We start from the raw sequence: 19029 nt of genomic DNA on the forward strand, positions 1-19029 counted from the left end.
CACGATTCACAGTTCCTTTCAGGAGAATCTGATGTAGGGAGTATAGTTGGCTGACAGGCCTCTAGCTACTGGATTTTCAGATCAATGGATACATTTGTGCTGAGGTCACAGTCCCCTTCAGCCACTGACTAAGCAAGACACGGTCCAAAGTCAGGTCATTTCTGCCTAACTCTGGACTCTTTCTGAAGGCTCTACCTTTGTCTTAAACCCTCCCCTTTATCTTTCGTGTATGAGAAAGATACCCTTCTCCCAATAGATTCTTACACATCTAATTTTGTCTTGGCATCTATTTCTTTGACACAGCATTTTTGGGAAGAAGTGAAATTAGATATTTAGTTTACTACCATAATTTAACTATTAGGACAATTGCTTCAAATCACCCTCTTTAGTTTGCTGACGTTAACATGGTCATAGCCCTGGAAATAAATTGGTGCCAAATGTGTTTCAAAAGTAATCTGAAGAGTTTTAGAAATAAATTTCTTTCAATGAAAAGGAAAAAAAGATATTTAGTCTAGTGTCTTAATATGGAAGTAACTATTAAGTTTTGAGTTCTTTAAAGATGGGAGAATGAATTATTTCTAACATATTTATTATCTGAGAGAAAATTTATTGTTCTGATTTACTGAAACTTAAAATATTCCATCAGATTACCCACGAAAATCTAGGTAGCAAAAAATATACAACACTGTCCATTCCTTTAAGAGATTTCACACAAGTTTTAAAAGGCCACAGAACTATATATAAATAGATGAGTGTGTGTGTGGACACACACACTATACCATTTAAACTACTTCTATATTCTATACGTAAAATTTCAAGTATAGAAGCATACTTTTTAGAGCTGAGGTAACACCAACTTTCTCTCAACATAAATGCATAGGTGTTTAAGGTTAAGTGTGAATACTGTTAAGTCTCAAGTCATTCGATCAATTCCATTTTGATTTTAGATAAAAAGCAGTATATTATACATGCATCTGAACAAAACATCTTCAATATGTCTGTGTCCATGTGTGTGTTTCAGTGAAGGGGGGAAGAACAGGTATATGCCAGGGACACGTTGACTGAACCACAGATAACTGAATGTTAGAAGTCTGCTGTAGTTGGTAACACAGAAACATACACAGTCTTCGTATTCAAAGTCTTCATAGGGATTTCTTCTGTAATTTCTAGAATGGAAAGAAGAAGTTTTAAGGAAATAATTTTTCTATCTATTTTGGATGAATATTTAAAAAAAAATGTTAACTACCCGGATAGCAAGATATTTGGCCTTACCTTAAGGGAAGCCTAAACTTTGTCTCAGCTACTGGGGGGTACTTTTTCCTGAGTGACAGGAGTGTCTTTTGTTATATATTTTGTTATATATTGTGAACACACTTAGTATTTTATGTTAATGAGATGACAATGAGATGACTCAGGGTGGAGTTGGCCACACCAGAAAAAACAATCATATGAGCAACTATACCTAGGTATTGAAGTCTTAATATAAACTCTGGACACCAAGGCTCAGTTGAGCTTCTCTGGTTGGTAATACACTGTACATACTACTGTCATGCTCTGGGGCTAGGAGGAGGTAACACTGTCCATGACTCCCTGGGGAGAGACGATCTGAAGTTACATACTTGGACTCCCTCCCAGATTTGGCCCTGTGCTTCTCTTCCCTTTGCCTGATTCTAGGTTTTTTTTTCCTCCTTTCCCTATAATAAATGTAGTCATGAGTACAACAGCTTCCATAAGTTCTGTGAATCCTGCTTGTAAGTTATCAAACCTGAGGGTGATTTTGGGAAACTCTCGTTCTGAAATGTGCAGTTGGTGCCAGAGTGACCAGAGGCTTGTCTGAAGTCTTCTGTCTGCCTAACTCCTAATACTTGGGGTTAGAAATTTTAGGCAGATTTCTGGAGGACGGTGCCCTTAACTTAACTAATCTTAACTAATCTGAGTACTGACCAAGATGTACCTACACCCTCACTCAAACAGTATTTTCTTTCTTTTTTGAATGCATGAACTCCTTTATTGAAAATATTGAGCCAGCACTGCATTACATACACTCAATATCCATAAATGAAGGGTCACACATGTCTGATTGGACAATATTGTCAAACAGTATTTTCTATGTCTACAGAAAAGGCCTAGACTCAATTCTAAGCAAGTAGCTCAGAGTCGTGGTTTCTAAATACTCACACCTTACAATAGGAAAAACAGTCAGTTCCAAGTTTAGGGAAGAAAGAGTACATGATAAACGAAGGACACTTATAATGTCAGAAAGCAAAAAGTTATCAAAGACTGAATGCTCAGGTCAAAAGATAAAGGAGAATTTTTATCTTTAGTTATAAAGATAAAAAATTTGAGCATCCAAAAGTATAACACAAATGTTATATATCAAAACACACTGAACACATAAAAGCTCAAAGAATATGGGGAGAGAATGGGGAGAGAGAAAGAGAAAGAGAGAGAGAAAACAAGAAAGCCACAACTACTGAGCCCGTGAGCTCTGGAGCCCACAGGCCACAGTGAAAGAGCCCACGCGCGGCAGCTACCGAGCCTGGGTACCACAACCAGAAAGTCCACATGCCGCAACTAACACCCACCACAGCTAAATCAAAACAAAAACAGTGTCCCTGTATACTGGATAATTTAGAAAGCCACATGCATGCCCAGAGCAGTATGCATACATAGACACCTGAGAAGACCCTAGGCGTTCGAACCCGATAAAGATAAAAGGCTTTTGTGGCCAAAGGTGGCTGACTTTCAGGACTCAGTGCAAAAAGAAAGAGAAGCCTAAGGCAGGGCCTGGCAGAGTTGAAGGAGTGGCCCAGAACACAGCCAATCTTTAAAGACCAGGAGAAGTGGGTATTTTGTTTTTAAACTTTTAGTTCCTGGAGGTCAAAAAAATCTCTTGTCAAAATATTAATAAAGGACCTATTTTAAAAAATAGTTTGGAAAAGTCATAAACAGATGGTTATAGCCTTCAACCATCAAAAACAGCAAACCCTGGGGAGGAGAACCTGATTTCCAGAGTTACCACATTCAAATATCCAATTCTCAACAACCAAAAAATTACAAGGCATACAAAATATAGGAAAGTACGGCCCATTCACAGGAAAACATAATTAACAGAATCTGTCCCTGAGAAAGTGAACCTGAACTTAACAGACAGACGGTCTCAATCAACTGTCTTAAATGGAAAACAACAGACTAATGGAAAGGCCAATGGAAATCACAGACAAAGAACTAAAAAACCAGGAAAACTATCAACAAAATGAGACTATCAACAGAGAAATTATAAAAAGGAATTAAACAGAAATAGTGGAAATGAAAAGTACAATAACTAAAATTAAAAGTCACTTGAGGGACTTCCCTAGCAGGACCCTCGTCCCTTCTGATGCAGTGGGTGAGGGTTCAATCCCTAGTCAGGGAGCTAAGGTGCCACATGCCTCATGGCCAAAAAACCCCAGAAAACATAAGACAGAAGCGATACTGTAACAAATCCAATAAAGATTTATAGATGGTTCACATCAAAAAAATCTTTTTAAAAAGTCACTAGAGAAGTTTAACAGCATATTTTAGCAGACAGAAGAATCAGTGAACTTGGAGATAGGACATGTGAAATCATCCAGTCTGAAGGAGAAGAAAAGAGAATGAAGAAAGTGGACAGAACCTAAGAAGCCTGTGAGACACAGGTCAGGTGACCAACATACACATTATGGGAGGTTCAGGAAGAAAAGAATATAAAGAATATTTGAAAAAATAAAAACCAAATCATGAAAGCAGCAAAAGAGAGGCAAAATACCAAGGATCTTCAATAAGATTACAAGATTAATTTCTAGTCAGAAACCATGGGAGCAACAAGGCAAAGGGGTAACATATTTAAAGTGCTAAAAGAAAAAACTATCAACAAAGAATTCTCCATTTAACAAAACAGATTTTTTCTTCTTCTTAATTTTTTCTTCAAAAATTAAGGAACAATTAAGACATTTTCAAGTAAATAAAAATTGAGGGAGGAGTTCATTACTATCAGATCTGACCACAAAGAAATGCTAAATGGATCTTTCAGGTTGAAATGAAAGGATGCTAGACTGTAAATCAAAGTCATATTGCTGTTGCTTTTAATTTTGAACTCCACTTTTAGTTTTCTACATGGTTTAAAAGTAAATACATAAAACACAATTAAGAATTTATGTTTTGGGGCACATAATTATAAAGATATAACTCCTGACAAGAATACAAATGGGGACAGAGCTGTATAGAAGCAGAGTTTTTCTATGTTATTAAAGTCAAACTGGCATCAATTCAAACTAGACTGTTATAAATTTAAGATGTTAATTGTAATCCCCATGGTAAACACTAGCATCTTAACAGAAAAAAACACAAAAGGAAGTGAGAAAATAGTACAATACAAAAAAATCAACTAAATACAAAAAGTGCAATAATGGAGGAAATGAAGATAAAAAAGGTACAAGGCTCCTGGAAAAAATTTCCACGTAAAATGTGAGGGTTTCTTCCTTATCAGTAACTATTATTTTTTTTTTTTTAACCAGAGCCTAACTGACCTGGAGAAAGAGAAACACCCATCTCTAGGCCCTTTCAGCCTTCCCATCTCACCTAAAGAGGAAAAATTAAGCTGAGTAAACATTTGCGAAGGTCACAGCTCAGAGACATAGGCTCACTGAAGACTGAAAACTAACTATAAAATTATAGAACACTTCTGCCCCTTCTCCTCCCCACATACTCTACTACAACATCGTATGGGCTCCTGTATAATAGGGTATTACAGCTAAAGGATGTGCAAAGCTCTGACCATATTTAAAAAGGAATCTCTAGGGAAACCATAAAACAAAAGAAGGAAATTGGAGCCTCTGGAGCCTACAGCAACAATAAACAATTATAGCCTAATTCCTAGAAGATAAACATAAAACTTTACAATGAAGGCCTACCTTACCTCAGCTCCCTTTGCCCCAAACATCATGTACTGCTATCAACCAAATATTACAAGTTATTCTAAAAGGGAACACAGTAGGAAGAGATGAAGCAAGCATCACCACTAGACTCAGATGTGGCAGAGATTTCAAAATTATCAGATTGGGAATTGAAAATAACTAGGATTAATGTTAAGGATGCTAATAGAAAGGGTGGACAACGTTGAAGAACAGATGGGTATGTAAGCACAGAGATGGAAATTCTAAGAAAGAATTAAAAGGAAAAGCTAGAAATCAAAACACTGTAACAGAAATGAAGAATGCATTATACCAAAAGTTTATACTCAAGAGCAGCATATTCAAACTGCAGAAAATCTAAGATATGACTGCTTTGAGAAAGACAATGCCTAGCAACTTTCTACCAGTGCTGGGAGACACAAATCTTGATTTAGAAACTCCAATAAATCCCAGGCTATAAGGCTGTAAAAATAAAAGGAAGAAATGACAAAAGGTTTTGGGATGACGGGAAGGATGGCTACTAATCAGAGAAAAACAGATCCTATTAAGGGAAGCTATTTGAGGAAATGATTCCAGTAGCATCAGCATTAAAATGAACAACCATGTGAAAGAGGGGATTATAGAACAGAACACAAGGGGAGGGCGAAAATGTCAAGACAGAAACTGTCGGAACACCCACAGAAGTTGAAATCACAGAAGTGGATGATGTAAGTGGGAGTAAGAGAGAAAGAGAAAATCCATCTTTAAAGACAATAGTCTGTGTCTTGTCCTGACTCTGTCTTCTGAATTATGGAATGGAGAATGCCAACTAATGACCTACTCTTCCCATTTTTATGTAGTTCACTGAGAAAAGGCATGCTTTATAAGTTGTAAAGGAGGAGGCACAGAGTCAGTTATGTTTCCTTCTAGCTGTTATTTTAAGATACAGTGATCATTTTGATTCTCGGGGAAGAGGACAATTTTGGGATCAGCAAACAAGTTAACTTACCTAGAAGCGTATGTTTTTAATAATATACCATTATATATTTTTAGGTTATTTCCAAAACAAAAAGTAATCATCCTTTTAATAACATTCGCAGTATGGCAAATTTCTGGAGACAGCAAAAAATTAAAAGTAAACAATAGCATTATCTCTTACACATATAATCTACAAATGATTGATGGCATCAAAATCTATTTTCAAGAAAATAAAGACAAAATGAAAAAAATTAGCATGTTCTAAAATCTCCTCACCTTCTGTTTGAGTCTCATTCAGAAACAGCTTTAGCTTCCTGCTCCGGAGGCCAAACATCTTGGCTGCTTCATACAGAAGACCTTGGTGGGTAAGCCCATTCTGCCCAAGTGGATTTTCAAGCAGAAGAGTGCCTACTGTTCCCATTAAACACTCTACAGAAAAATAAAAAAAGATTTAAATCCTGAGAGTTCACTCTCCTGCTGGTGGATCCCTACTGGAGGTGGTGACCAGACAGCTCTACTGGGCAGAGCTAAAGGCTTGAAAAAGCCAGAAGTGGGTACCAGAGTGGGATTAATTGTAGAAACAGAAACAATCTTAAATATTTCACTGGAGGAGAGAAAGGGAAGAAAAAACAATTAGTATAAGAGCCCAGGAGTTTAGGGAAGAGATATTCAGTAAACAGTCAAACAAAGCACGTGAAGACAGTAATAAACGTGCACAATGAGGACCTTAAAATATCAAGGAATAACAATTATCGATCTAGTCTGCTGATTAAGGTGTGGATACTTACAACAGTCCTCAGAACATATTTCAAGAGAAAAGGGGGGAAAATTAAAAATTACAGTGGTCTAGCATTTAAACAATTCAGCTTCATTTAGCTATAATTTTTACCTAACCAATTTATCTCATTTCCTAACCATGTTAGATGGATGGGGTGTTCTACATAAACACACCGAAGAAAGAAACAAGCCACATGTCCCCCAAAGAACTGTGGGAGTCTACATTTTAAATTACTAAGTTGAAACTGACTCGAAAAATCCATATAAATCAGAAAGATTGAACATATAAGGAATCTTAACACCTAGCATTCCATTACCTGCCTGCTGAGTATTCACAACTGGGGGAGGTACGCACCTTGTGGATCTGCATTCAAGAGCTGTAGGTTGATATATTGACAGAGAAGAGTGCTAGGACTGTCAATCACAGACAGCGCTGATCCTGCAGTCACACAAAGTGTTTTTCCACTAAGATTCAGTAAGTTGGTTTGGTTTTTTATTTCTAAAAATAACAGCAAAAGTAATACACAAAAAAATCATTCTTTTAGAGAGAACAGTTCAGAGCTGAAGTCATTCACTTTTTCTTACTTAATTATTAAACTATCATGTACCTTTACGGTGATGCTTTCCACTTAATTTATTAAAGAACACTACCTTTTCTATAAAATTAGACATTAATGATATGCACATAGTAGGACATCAACAAAGAATTCTCCATTTAACAAAACAGAATTTTTCTTCTTCTTAATTTTTTCTTCAAATATTAAGGAACAATTAAGACATTTTCAAGTAAACAAAAATTGAGGGAGGAGTTAAGTAAATCAAAGTCATATCACTGTTGTTTTTAATTTTTAACTCCACTTTTGTTTTCTACATGATTTAAAAGTAAATACATAAATACAAAAAACACAATTAAGAATTTATGTTTTGGGGCACATAATTATAAAGATATAAATCCTGACAAGAATACAAATGGGGACAGAGCTTTATAGAAGCAAGGGCTTCCCTCTTGGCCCAGCTGGTAAAGAATCGGGCTGCAGTGCAGGAGACCTGGTTCGATCCCTGGGTTGGAAAGATCACTTGGAGAAGGGAATGGTGGAGGGTGAGGTAAGCAACACAGCTTAAAACAACAAAAATGTATTGTCTCACAGTTTCCTGAAGGTGACATGTTCAAAATCTGTCAATGAGGCCATGCTCCCTGTGAAGCCTGTAAAGGAATTCTTTCTTTTCTCTTCCTAACTTCTAGAGGTTCCCAGCAATCTTTGGTGTTTCTTGGCTCGCAGGTTTGCCCAATTCCAATTTCTGCTTTTGTCACACATAGCCTTCTCCCTGTTTCTGTCTTCACATGGCCCTTTTCTTGTAAGGACACATACTGGGGTAGTGCACCTTACTCTAGTATTATGTTAACTAATCATAATACATATGCAATGAACCTACTTTTCAAAGGTCACATTTGAGTGCACTGGGGGTAGAGAGGAGGACTTCAACATATGTTTTTTTGGGTAGAGATGGTGGGGTGGTAGTATCACAGTTAAACCCATGACAGTAGGAGGAAATGTATTTATAATTCTTTAAAATTTTATGTAGGCTTGTCTGATTAAGAACTTGGACTTAAGATGCAGATACCACGTTTAATAAAGTTAAAACTCAAGAGGGAAGTCTGAAGCCTAGAATATATCACATGGCTAACAGGAAAGACAGCAGGATTAGAATCTTCATCTGTTAAGGTCAGCATTCCATCAGCCACATCACACAAAGGAGGCCCTAAGAGACACGGCAGGCAGGAACACTGTAGAGGCTAGCCCTGACTCAGAGTTAGGAAAAAGGCGAAGGCTATGTACCGTAACTGTTGCCAACTTAAGATCTTCACTGATTCACCTCATGTAAAGGACACAGATGAATACCTTTGACTTTCCACATACCTGTTTCACCATGGAAGACAGCCAGCTCTGTATTTTTTACACCAAAAATGCTAGTAACAACATTCTTCAGTTTTACAAGGTCCAACCTATTATCTCCTTTTGGATTTTCCAGAAGTAATACTCCACCTAAAAAGCCACAAATATAAGTGAAACTGGAAAAAAGAAAAGTTAAATTTGAATGAAAAGTCAAGGGGAACACCATCTATATATTTTCTTTGGTCAATGTCTATTCATGTCTTCCCATTTTCTAATTAAATTTTTAAAAACTGCTGAGTTTTGAGAGTTCTTTACATATTCTACATACATACATCCTTTGTTGTATATGTGGTTTGCAAAGATCTTCTACTAGTCTGTAGCTTTTTTCATTTATCATTTTCACAGGATCTTTCACAAAGTAGGATTTAAAATTCTGAAGTTCGACTTCCTAGTTTTTCTTTTTATGAATGGGACTTCTGTTACTAAATCTTAAAAACTCTTTGCCTAGTCCTGCATCCTAAAAATTTTTTCTCCTAAATGTTTCATAGTATTATACTTACGTCTGTAATCCCTTTTAATTTAGTCTCTGGATAAGTTGTAACACTTAGGTCTAGGACAATTTTTGCATATGGATGTCTAACTGCCTGGTACCATATAATGAAAAGACTACTCAATTAAATCGCTTTTGCTGGCCTATTGAGTGCAGCATTTTAACAGCATCATCTTTTTGAATTTGAAACACCTCAGTTGGAATTCCATCACCTCCACTAGCTTTGTTTGTAGTAATGATTCCTTAGGCCCACTTGACTTCACACTCCAGGATGTCTGGCTCTAGGTGAGTGATCACAGTGTTGTGGTTATCTGGGTCATTAAGACATGTTTTGTACAGTTCTTCGGTGTATTCTTGCCATGTCTTCTTAGTATCTTCTGCATTGTTAGGTCCATACAGTTTCTGTCCTTTATTATGCCGATCTTTGCATGAAATATTCCATTGGTATCTGTTCACTTAAGAAGGCTTTCTTATTTCTCCTTGCTATTCTTTGGAACTCTGCATTCAAATGGGTACATCTCTACTTTTCTCCTTTGCCTTTCACTTCTCTTCTCTTAGATATCTGTAAGGCCTCCTCAGACAAGGATTTTGGCTCTTTGCATTTCTTTTTCTTGGGGCTAGTTTTGATTAGCACCTATTGTACAATGTTACGATCCTCTGTCCACAGTTCTTCAGGCAGTCTAACAGATCCAATCCCTTGAAACTATTTGTCACTTCCACTGTATAATCATAAGGGATTTAATTTAGGTCATACCTGAATGGTTTAGTGGTTTTCCCTACTTTAATTTGAGTCTGAATTTTGCAATAAGGAGTGTGTGGTAGTGGAGCCTAGTTTATTCTGTTTAATTGGCTGGAGTAGAGCAGTTATGGTCTAGAAGTTTTTTTGTCTTGCTAGGTTGCCCCTCTCCTGGCCCCCCACTGCAGAGAGAGCTCTATCTTCTTTGTGCGTGCGTGCTTAGTTGTTTCAGTCATGTCTGACTCATTGTAACCTCACGGACTGTACCAGAGAGGCTCCTCTGTCCATGGGATTCTCTAGGCAAGAACTGGAGTGGGTTGCCACGCCCTCCTCTAGGGGATCTTCCTGACTCATGGGTCGAACCTGCATCTCTTATGTTTCCTGCACTGGCCACAGGGTTCTTTACCACTAGTGCCAGCTGTGAATATTTTGTTGGGGTGTTTGTATTCATGCCCATTGGTCTTTCATAGTTGCCAGCTTCTTCAGCTCTGAGTCTGGGATACATGAAGCAAAAAGAAAACCAGGGAATTCTCCATCTTCTTACTTGATCCCAAGATCCTTAGTTGGTCTGCCTTCTTCCCTTCACCATTAAGAGTCTTCTTATGCTTGTTTTTATATATCATGTCTAGGGTGTTTTGCTGTACTTTGTGGGAAGAACAGGGAAAAAGTATGTCTACTTCATCTTGCTAGAAGTGGAATTTCAATCGTTTACTTTTGTGGATTCATTACATGACAATTAGAAAAAGTTACTCAATTTTACCAATTCTCTTATAATAGCCTTAAAAACATTCATAGGTTTAACTAAAAGATAAAATACAAGCTATGGAATTCATTTACTCTTACCTTGCTCACTGCCATTTGTACAAATGTTAAGATTGACATATGCACAAGCAGGGCCAGGCGTGGAAGATCCTTTGGTGAGTGTAATTTCCAGGTCAGACCCTTTTAACTAAGCATATGAAAAAATGTGACTGGGTAACTACAGCCTCTGATCACAGTGTCACCAACTAAGACAGCAACTACTCAGCAAGAATAGGAGCTCTACACAATTCTGAGAGTATATTTAACCTAATTACTACAACAGCCAAGAGCTACATTTCCCCCCACTTTTACCTTGTTCTTTCCCATTGAAAACACAGTCACATTAGGGCCTGATTGTCTGTTCCATTTGTCCCATACAAAACAGGATCAACACAAGGAACATATGACTGAATAAATGACTAACTGGTATAGCAAAGAATTTTTTACTTTGAGACATACTTCTGAATTACTGGCCAATATCTTTCATATCTTGGTCAGATTTTCACAGTTACCTCTAAAATGTACCAACAAGAAATGAAATTGTAATTCTACGTATAACTTAATACCACAAAAGTGAACTGCTTTTCAAGTCAATTGCTGTTTACACAACACTAGTCTTTATAGTTTTAGATAAGACAGCATCATAAAGTCATGTAACAATTCTTATGTATGTCCTGGTTACCTTTTCCAAGAGCATAGCTCTAATTTTCTTTCTTCTCTTTTAGACCTCACTCTCTAATCCTATTCACTATTCTCCAGAGCAATACTTCAAGAATGGTACTATACTAATTGCTACCAGGGGAGAGAACATTAAGATACAACTACAAAAACTTAACATAAAATCTAATCCTAAATAACTTACTAGTTCAACAGAATTCAGAACTTACCTCCATTTTTTCTTGAATAAGTATTTCATCTGATACAGGAACTGGATATGGCTTCAAAGGAGACTTTATGGTGGCAAATATGAAGTCTGTGTGGCTTTCAATAACATTATTCAGATACTTTCCCTCAGAAGTTGCTTTATAATAAACTGTTATTTCATCAGTTGGAACCAGACTGCACTGAAAGCATATAAAGAAAATGTAAAAGGGAAGCACATTTGTCAATTAAAACACAAAACACTGTTAAACAGAGCCGATGATCCCACACTGAATCATTATGGAAGGGTACAATATCCTGACAAGCTCTCTGAAAAAAAAAGCAGGAATTCACAAAGCTTTTAATTGAGACACAGCTCATAAGCAAACCATCACCTGCTGGAGTGGCCACTCAGTCTCAACAGCCTGACCAGAGGGGGACGACCTGTGGGGGGCCCTCCCTGAGACAGAGACGCCCTGGCTGTCTCACCCAGTAAGGGAAGGCCACGGGTTTTGTGCACCTGCTCTGGCTCTCAGCTTTTTGAATGAGGAAGAACCACCTCATTTCACCCAGGTCCAACAATCTCTCTCTCCCCTGAGCTAAGAACCCTTCCACACTGAGTGCACCTCTACCGTTCTTCAGAGGTGTTTGCTGTCATCTCTGATAACCGTATGTGCCAGTCAGGAGGACTGTCTATCCAGAGGATGGTTTTGTGGAAGCCCTAAGGAATTGAGCCTAAGAAGTATAATCTGAATGGATCATAGATCAATGACAATCAGTAATAAATTACTGTGGTTTATATTACCTGTGTCTCCTCTCTTTCCCAACAACCAAAACAAAAACCAAAACAAAATTCCAAACAGTAGCTTATCTTTAATCTCACAAACTGACCTTTTTGCGAAGTTTCTGGATACGATTGATGACTTCCCGAGCCATTCCTTCATCCACCATTGACTGGTCAGGGGTGACATCTAAAAGAACCAAAACCTGTAGGAATGAACAGTGTACACCATGACAATCAAATATAGAAAAAACAGCTCTTTCAAACTCAGAAAAATGGTGTTTAAATTCTTAGAAGTATATAATGCAGCACCAATCACAAAACTGAGCCAAAGACGTGAAGTTAGTCTATTTATAGTTTGAGTCCTCCGTTGTAAACAGTTATTTCCTCACCTGCAGAAAAAGGTGCAACTTTTCATTTTTCTTCTGAAGGGTGTTGCTCACAGGAGATGTCCTGAGACCAACTTAAACCACTTCAGCGTTCTTGCCTTGAGAATCCCATGGACAGTATGAAAAGGCAAAAAGATGTAACACCGGAAGATGAGCCCCCCAGGTCAGTAGGTGTCCAATATACTAATGGGGAAGAACAGAGAAATAGCTCTAGAAAGAATGAAGAGACTACGCCAAGGAAGAAACAATGCTCAGCTGTGAATGTGTCTGATGATGAAAATAAAGGCTGATGCTGCAAAGAACATATTGCATAGGAATCTGGAAAGTTTGGTCCACAGGCCAAGGTAAATTGGACATGGTAAAACAGTAGATGGCAAAAGTGAACGTTGACATCTTAGAAATCAGTGAAGTAAAATGGATGGGAATGGGAGAATTTAATTCAGATGATCATTATGTCTATACTGTGGGCAAGAATCCCTTGGAAGAAATGGAGTAGACCTCATGGTCAATAGAAGTCCAAAATGCAGTACCTGGGTGCAATCTCAAAAATGACAGAATGATCTTGGTTCCCTTCTAAGGCAAACCATTCAACATTGCAGTAATCCAAGTCTATGCCCCAACCACTAATGTCAAAGAAGCTGAAGCTGACTGCTTCTATGAAGATCTATAAAACCTCTAGAACAAACACCTAAAAAAAGAAGTCCTTTTCATCACAGGGGACTGGAAAGCAAAAGTAGGAAGCCAAGAGACACCTGGAGTGACAGGCAAGTTAGGCCTTAGAGTACAAAATGAAGGAGGGCAAAGGCTAACAGAATTTTGTCAAGAGAACACAGTGGTCATAGCAAATACCCTCTTCTGACAACATAAAAGACAACTCTACACATGGATATCAACAAATGGTCAACACTGAAATCAGATTAATTATATTCTTTGTTGCCGAGGATGGAGAAATTCTATACAGTTAGCAAAAACAAGACCTGAAGTTGACTGTGGTTCAGATCACGAGCTCATTATTGCCAAATTCAGACTTAAATTGAAGAAAGTAGGAAAAACCACAAGGCCATTCAGGTATGACTTAAGTCAAATCCCTTATGATTATACAGTGGCAGTGACAAACAGATTGAAGGGACTAGATCTGGTAGACAGTGTCTCAAGTACTATCGATGAAGGTTTCTAACACTGTACTGGAGGTGGTAACCAAAACCATCCCCAAGAAAAAGAAATGCAAGAAGGCAAGTGGTTGTCTGAGGAGGACTTACAAATAGCTGAGAAAAAGAGAAGCAAAAGGCAAAGGAGAAAGGGAAAGATATACCCAACTGAATGCAGAATTCCAAAGAATAGCAAGGAGTGATAAGAAAGCCTTTAAAAATGAACAATACCATGAAACAGAGGAAAATAATAGAATGGGAAAGACTAGAGAACTCTTTAAAAAATTAGGTACCAAGGGAACATTTCATGTAAAGATGGGTACAATAAAGGACAGAAATGGTCAGGACCTAACTGAAACAGAGGAGATTAAGAAGAGGTGGCAAGAATACACAGAAGAACTATAGAAAAAATATATTAATGACCTGGATAACCATGATGGTGTGATCACTCACCTAGAGCCAGAAATCCTGGAGTGTGAAGTCAAGTGGGTCTTAGGAAGCATCATTATGAACAAAGCTAGTGGCGGTGATGGAATTCCAGTTGAGCTATTTCAAATCCTAAAATATGAATGCTATGAAAGTGCTGCACTCAGTATGCCAGCAAATTTGGAAAACTCAGCAGTGGCCACAAGACTGGAAAAGGTCGGTTTTCATTCCAATACCAAAGAAGGGCAATGCCAAAGAATGTTAAAACTACCATACAATTGTGCTCATTTCACATGCTAGCAAGGTAATACTCAAAAGTCCTGCAAAACAGGCTTCACAGGTTCACAGCTCGTGAACTGAGAAATTTCAGATGTACAACCTGGATTTAGAAAAGGCAGAGGAAGCAGAGATCAAATTGCCTACATAAGCTGGATCATAAAGAAAGCAAGGGAATTCCAGGAAACCATCCAGTTCTGTTTCATTAACTATGCTAAAGCCTTTGACTGTGTGGATCACAACATACTGAGAAATCTTAAAGAGATGGGAATACCAGACCATCTTGGCTGTCTCCTGAAAAACCTGTATGCAGGTCAAAAAGCAGCAGTTAGAACAGGACATGGAACAATGGATTGGTTCCAAATTGGGAAAGGAGTATGGCAAGGCTATATATTGTCAAACAGCTTATTTAAGTTATATGCAGAGTACATTATGTGAAATGTTGGGCCAGATGACTCACAAGCTGGAATCAAGATAGCCAGGAGAAATAGCAACAACCGCAGATGATGCCACTGTAAAGGCTGAAAAAGAGGAAGTAAAGAACCTCTTGATGGAGAAAGAAGAGGGTGAGAAAAAGCTGGCTTAAAACTCAACATTCAAAAAACAAAGACCATAGCATCCAGTCCCATCACTTCCTGGCAAACAGATGAGGAAGAAGTGGAAAGCGTGGCAGATTTTATTTTTTTGAGCTCCAAAATCACTGTGCACGGTGACAGCAGCCACGAATATAAGAGACACTTGCTCTTTGGAAGAAAAGCTATGACAAACTGAGACAACATATTAAAAAGAAGAGACATCACTTGGCTGACAAAGTTCTGTATACGCAAAGCTCTGGTTTTTCCAGCAGTCACGTACGGATGTGAGAGCTGGACCATAAAGAAGGCTGAGTGCCAAAGAGTTGATGCTTTTGAATTGTGGTGCTGGGGAAGACTCTTCAGAGTCCTTTGGACAGCAAGGAGATCAAACCAGTCAATCCAAAAGGAAATCAACCCTGAATATTCAATGAATGTACTGATGCTGAAGCTCCAGTACTTTGGTCACCTGATAAAGAGCCTACTCATTGGAAAAGACCCTGAATCTGGGAAAGATAGAGGGCAGGAGGAGAAATGGGCGACAGAGGATGCGATGGTTGGATGGCATCACTGACTCAATGGAGATGACTTTGGTCAAATTTCGGGAGATAGTGAAGGACAAGGAAAGCTGGTATGCTGCAGTTCATGGGTTGCAAACAATCAGACACCACTTAGCAACTGAGCAACAATAACAACATGTAACTCTGCTTTCTGTCTAATAATATCAACTCTGCTAATAAATAAAATCACCAATCATGAAGCTATTACAGCAGCATAACTTTTCTTTTTTTTTTTAAAATTTATTTATTTATTTTTATTAGTTGGAGGCTAACCACTTCACAACATTTCAGTGGGTTTTGTCATACATTGACATGAATCAGCCATAGAGTTACACGTATTCCCCATCCCGATCCCCCCTCCCCACCTCCCTCTCCACCCGACTCCTCTGGGTCTTCCCAGCCCACCAGGCCCGAGCACTTGTCTCATGCATCCCACCTGGGCTAGTGATCTGTTTCACCATAGATAATATACATGCTGTTCTTTCAAAACATCCCACCCTCACCTTCTCCCACAGAGTTCAAAAGTCTGTTCTGTACTTCTGTGTCTCTTTTTCTTTTTTGCATATAGGGTTATCGTTACCATCTTTCTAAATTCCATATATATGTGTTAGTATGCTGTAATGTTGTTTATCTTTCTGGCTTACTTCACTCTGTATAATGGGCTCCAGTTTCATCCACCTCATTAGAACTGATTCAAAAGAATTCTTTTTAACAGCTGAGTAACATTCCATGGTGTATATGTACCACAGCTTCCTTATCCATTCATCTGCTGATGGGCATCTAGGTTGCTTCCATGTCCTGGCTATTATAAACAGTGAGCAGCATAACTTTTCATAATAGATTCACCACAAACAAGTGAACTGAAGACCTCAAAGCAGCCATCTCTTGTTTTCTTTAACCATAACCTATTCTATCCACTGGTTTGTGTGATTCAAGACACAATTTCTATAATGGGCCACAACACTTTTTAAAACTGCCACCTTCCTGTCAACCTTATCCACTATTTCATCTTCTCTGTCATAAAGGTTGTCAATGTTGATGTTGTAATAATGACAGTCTCACTTCTATTATAGAGGAGAATATATATATATATATGAATTAGGCACCATCCCCATTTATATTTTTGAGGACACTCAAAGACAGCAAACTTGCTCCACTTTATGAGGACGCACAGGAGGTAAACTGAAAATGGGTGAGTCACGGCAGGGTAACCATGCCCACAATACACAAGTCACACTAAGAACGCCAGAAGCATCACAAGACAACATTTCCACAAGTATAGCCAAGCTCTTCAGGCCTCTCTTATTTGGCTGTGACCAGAAAAGATGACACCTTCTCGCTGGTTACAAACCTTATTCCCTGGGCCCAATTCCTTCTTTTGTAGTTTTCTCACCGTCAGCTCCTTACACTGTCTGCCCACATGGAGTTCTGTCTACATCATATTTAAGACGCTATATATGGCAATTCCCCAGCAGTTCAGTGGTTAGAGCTCAGTGCTTTCACTGCTGGGGGCACAGGTTCAATCCCTCGTTGAGGAATTAAGATCCCATAATCTGCACAGTGCGGCCGAAGAAAAACACCTCATGTCAAGGTTGACTAGATTCACATGAGGTATTCTCCATCATCCCCCATATGTGGAATATTAAGCACAGAGGAACTCGAGCAGGTCTCTTACTCTCACATTGGAGAGCTTACAATCTATCTGTCTGGAGAAGTCTGGTCAAAAGTGAAGAGAGATGCTGTGATCCATCACAACAAAAAAACCCAGACCCCAGAATCTCCAACTGTCTGTACATCCTCTTCAAGGGATGCTCTCTAACCACTCCCACTTCTACCCAGACGTAGCCCTTCTCTGTACTTATTTCTACCAGATAACTTACCAAGTAGAATAATAAGAACAGACTTACTTTTCTATCTCCATGACTGACCCATTCCTTGAAGGGTAGGATTACATCTTCCACATTTTTGTATGACCTGGCACTGACTGGCATGCATAAAGTCACAAAATATCTATTTATATATCCATTAAAGAAATGCATATGTCAAGAAGCTATAATAGAGAAGTTTAATAAGGCCGATCTAAAATAAAAGCTATTTTACCCTGAGACAAGCTGCCAATGCTGTCAGGAGGAGCATAGGTATTTTTTCCTCTGATGTTCACATTTTTTGGTAAAGAAATGTTCTAGGGAATAGAAAAATACCTGGGCATCCGAGTGTGCTTCAAATTGTGTTGCCCCACCTGTTGCCTGATCAAAGGTGTACATGAGGCGGATATCTTCTTCATGCAATTCATGGCCTTCCACAACAATGGTCCCTATTGGAAAAGCAACTGTCACTGTTACTCAATCAGTAACCCACTCCTCAAGCTGCCCTGCTACCAATATACTGTGCCACCCTCTAATAAAAACTTCAAATCATCAAGCTACAGTCTTTAAGAGGTTATGTCTTTCTGACTCATGTCACTGTTGTAGTCAAGGATGACATAAACTTTCCGTAGACTACACCATGCTATCTTAAGGCCATTTAAATCACCCATATCTACTGCTGTATATAAGCACCTAGATCCAAAAACATGTGCCAGAGGCAACGAATGAATCCTCATCATAAACATGAGCAGCAAGCTATAATGAAGAAAGCACAGTCTGTAGAGTCAAGCTAGACTTAGGCCTACCACTCAAAGGCGGTAAAACCCTGGTGTTCTTCTATCTGCCTATCCGGGTACAGTCAGGGTGAAAACAGGTAGACAGTGTGAAGGTCTGAGCATCATGCCTATTCATGGTAGACAGAACATATAAACAGCTGAGGATGGCAACTCCCATTTCCCATACCGTTTATTATAGTAATTCACAAAACAATCTTCTGGGTCTTTGAGCAATGGGCTTTCATTTTCACTTTATGTCACTGTATTCTAAAAACTGCTTTTCATCAATACGGAACAGTTCATTCAGAAACTACAGTTTAAAAACTACAGGCTTCAGTTTCAAATAAAGTTTATTTCAGGAATTTTTAATATTTTGGCTAATTGGTGAAAGAGCTTGAGATTTATGACCTGAATGCTCATCAAAGATTTTGTTAATTTAACAAATCAAGTTGAATTAGTACTGATTCAACTTTTAGTTGCAAGCCTCTAATGTTTTGTAAATTTTATCTAAAAATTTGGGGACTCTTATGGACATTTCCCCCAATTTCCATAACTACTCATCTGAGTTATGAATCCTTAAATCTTTCATGACACTTCCATGCTTATGATTTTCAATTTCAGAGGGAACCCAAACATTCAAACACCTTGTACCCTAGGACTGCTGCAGGAAGTCAAAAAGCTGTAATTAGACCATATATGATTCTAATCATGGCAGAGGTCAGAACTCC

At 38.4% G+C, this 19029-nt stretch overlaps 1 protein-coding gene across 3 annotated transcripts in view; it reads right to left on the reverse strand.

Annotated features, from left to right (window-relative positions):
• Window positions 1-586: 586 nt before the first annotated feature.
• Window positions 587-19029, reverse strand: part of IARS1 (isoleucyl-tRNA synthetase 1) — an 80576-nt gene continuing 62133 nt past the window's right edge. For all 3 annotated transcript variants that reach the window (XM_065947625.1, XM_065947624.1, XM_065947623.1), the window contains exons 27-34: window positions 17862-17974; window positions 12400-12495; window positions 11535-11711; window positions 10690-10795; window positions 8585-8710; window positions 7021-7164; window positions 6165-6317; window positions 587-1166 (exon numbers count right to left, since the gene is read on the reverse strand). In XM_065947625.1, coding sequence (XP_065803697.1) covers window positions 1084-1166; window positions 6165-6317; window positions 7021-7164; window positions 8585-8710; window positions 10690-10795; window positions 11535-11711; window positions 12400-12495; window positions 17862-17974 — 998 coding nt within the window. In that variant the 3' untranslated portion in view covers window positions 587-1083. The remainder of the gene's footprint in view (window positions 1167-6164; window positions 6318-7020; window positions 7165-8584; window positions 8711-10689; window positions 10796-11534; window positions 11712-12399; window positions 12496-17861; window positions 17975-19029) is intronic.

Source organism: Muntiacus reevesi, chromosome 10, assembly GCF_963930625.1.
Source record: "Muntiacus reevesi chromosome 10, mMunRee1.1, whole genome shotgun sequence".
Classification (NCBI taxonomy): domain Eukaryota; kingdom Metazoa; phylum Chordata; class Mammalia; order Artiodactyla; family Cervidae; genus Muntiacus; species Muntiacus reevesi.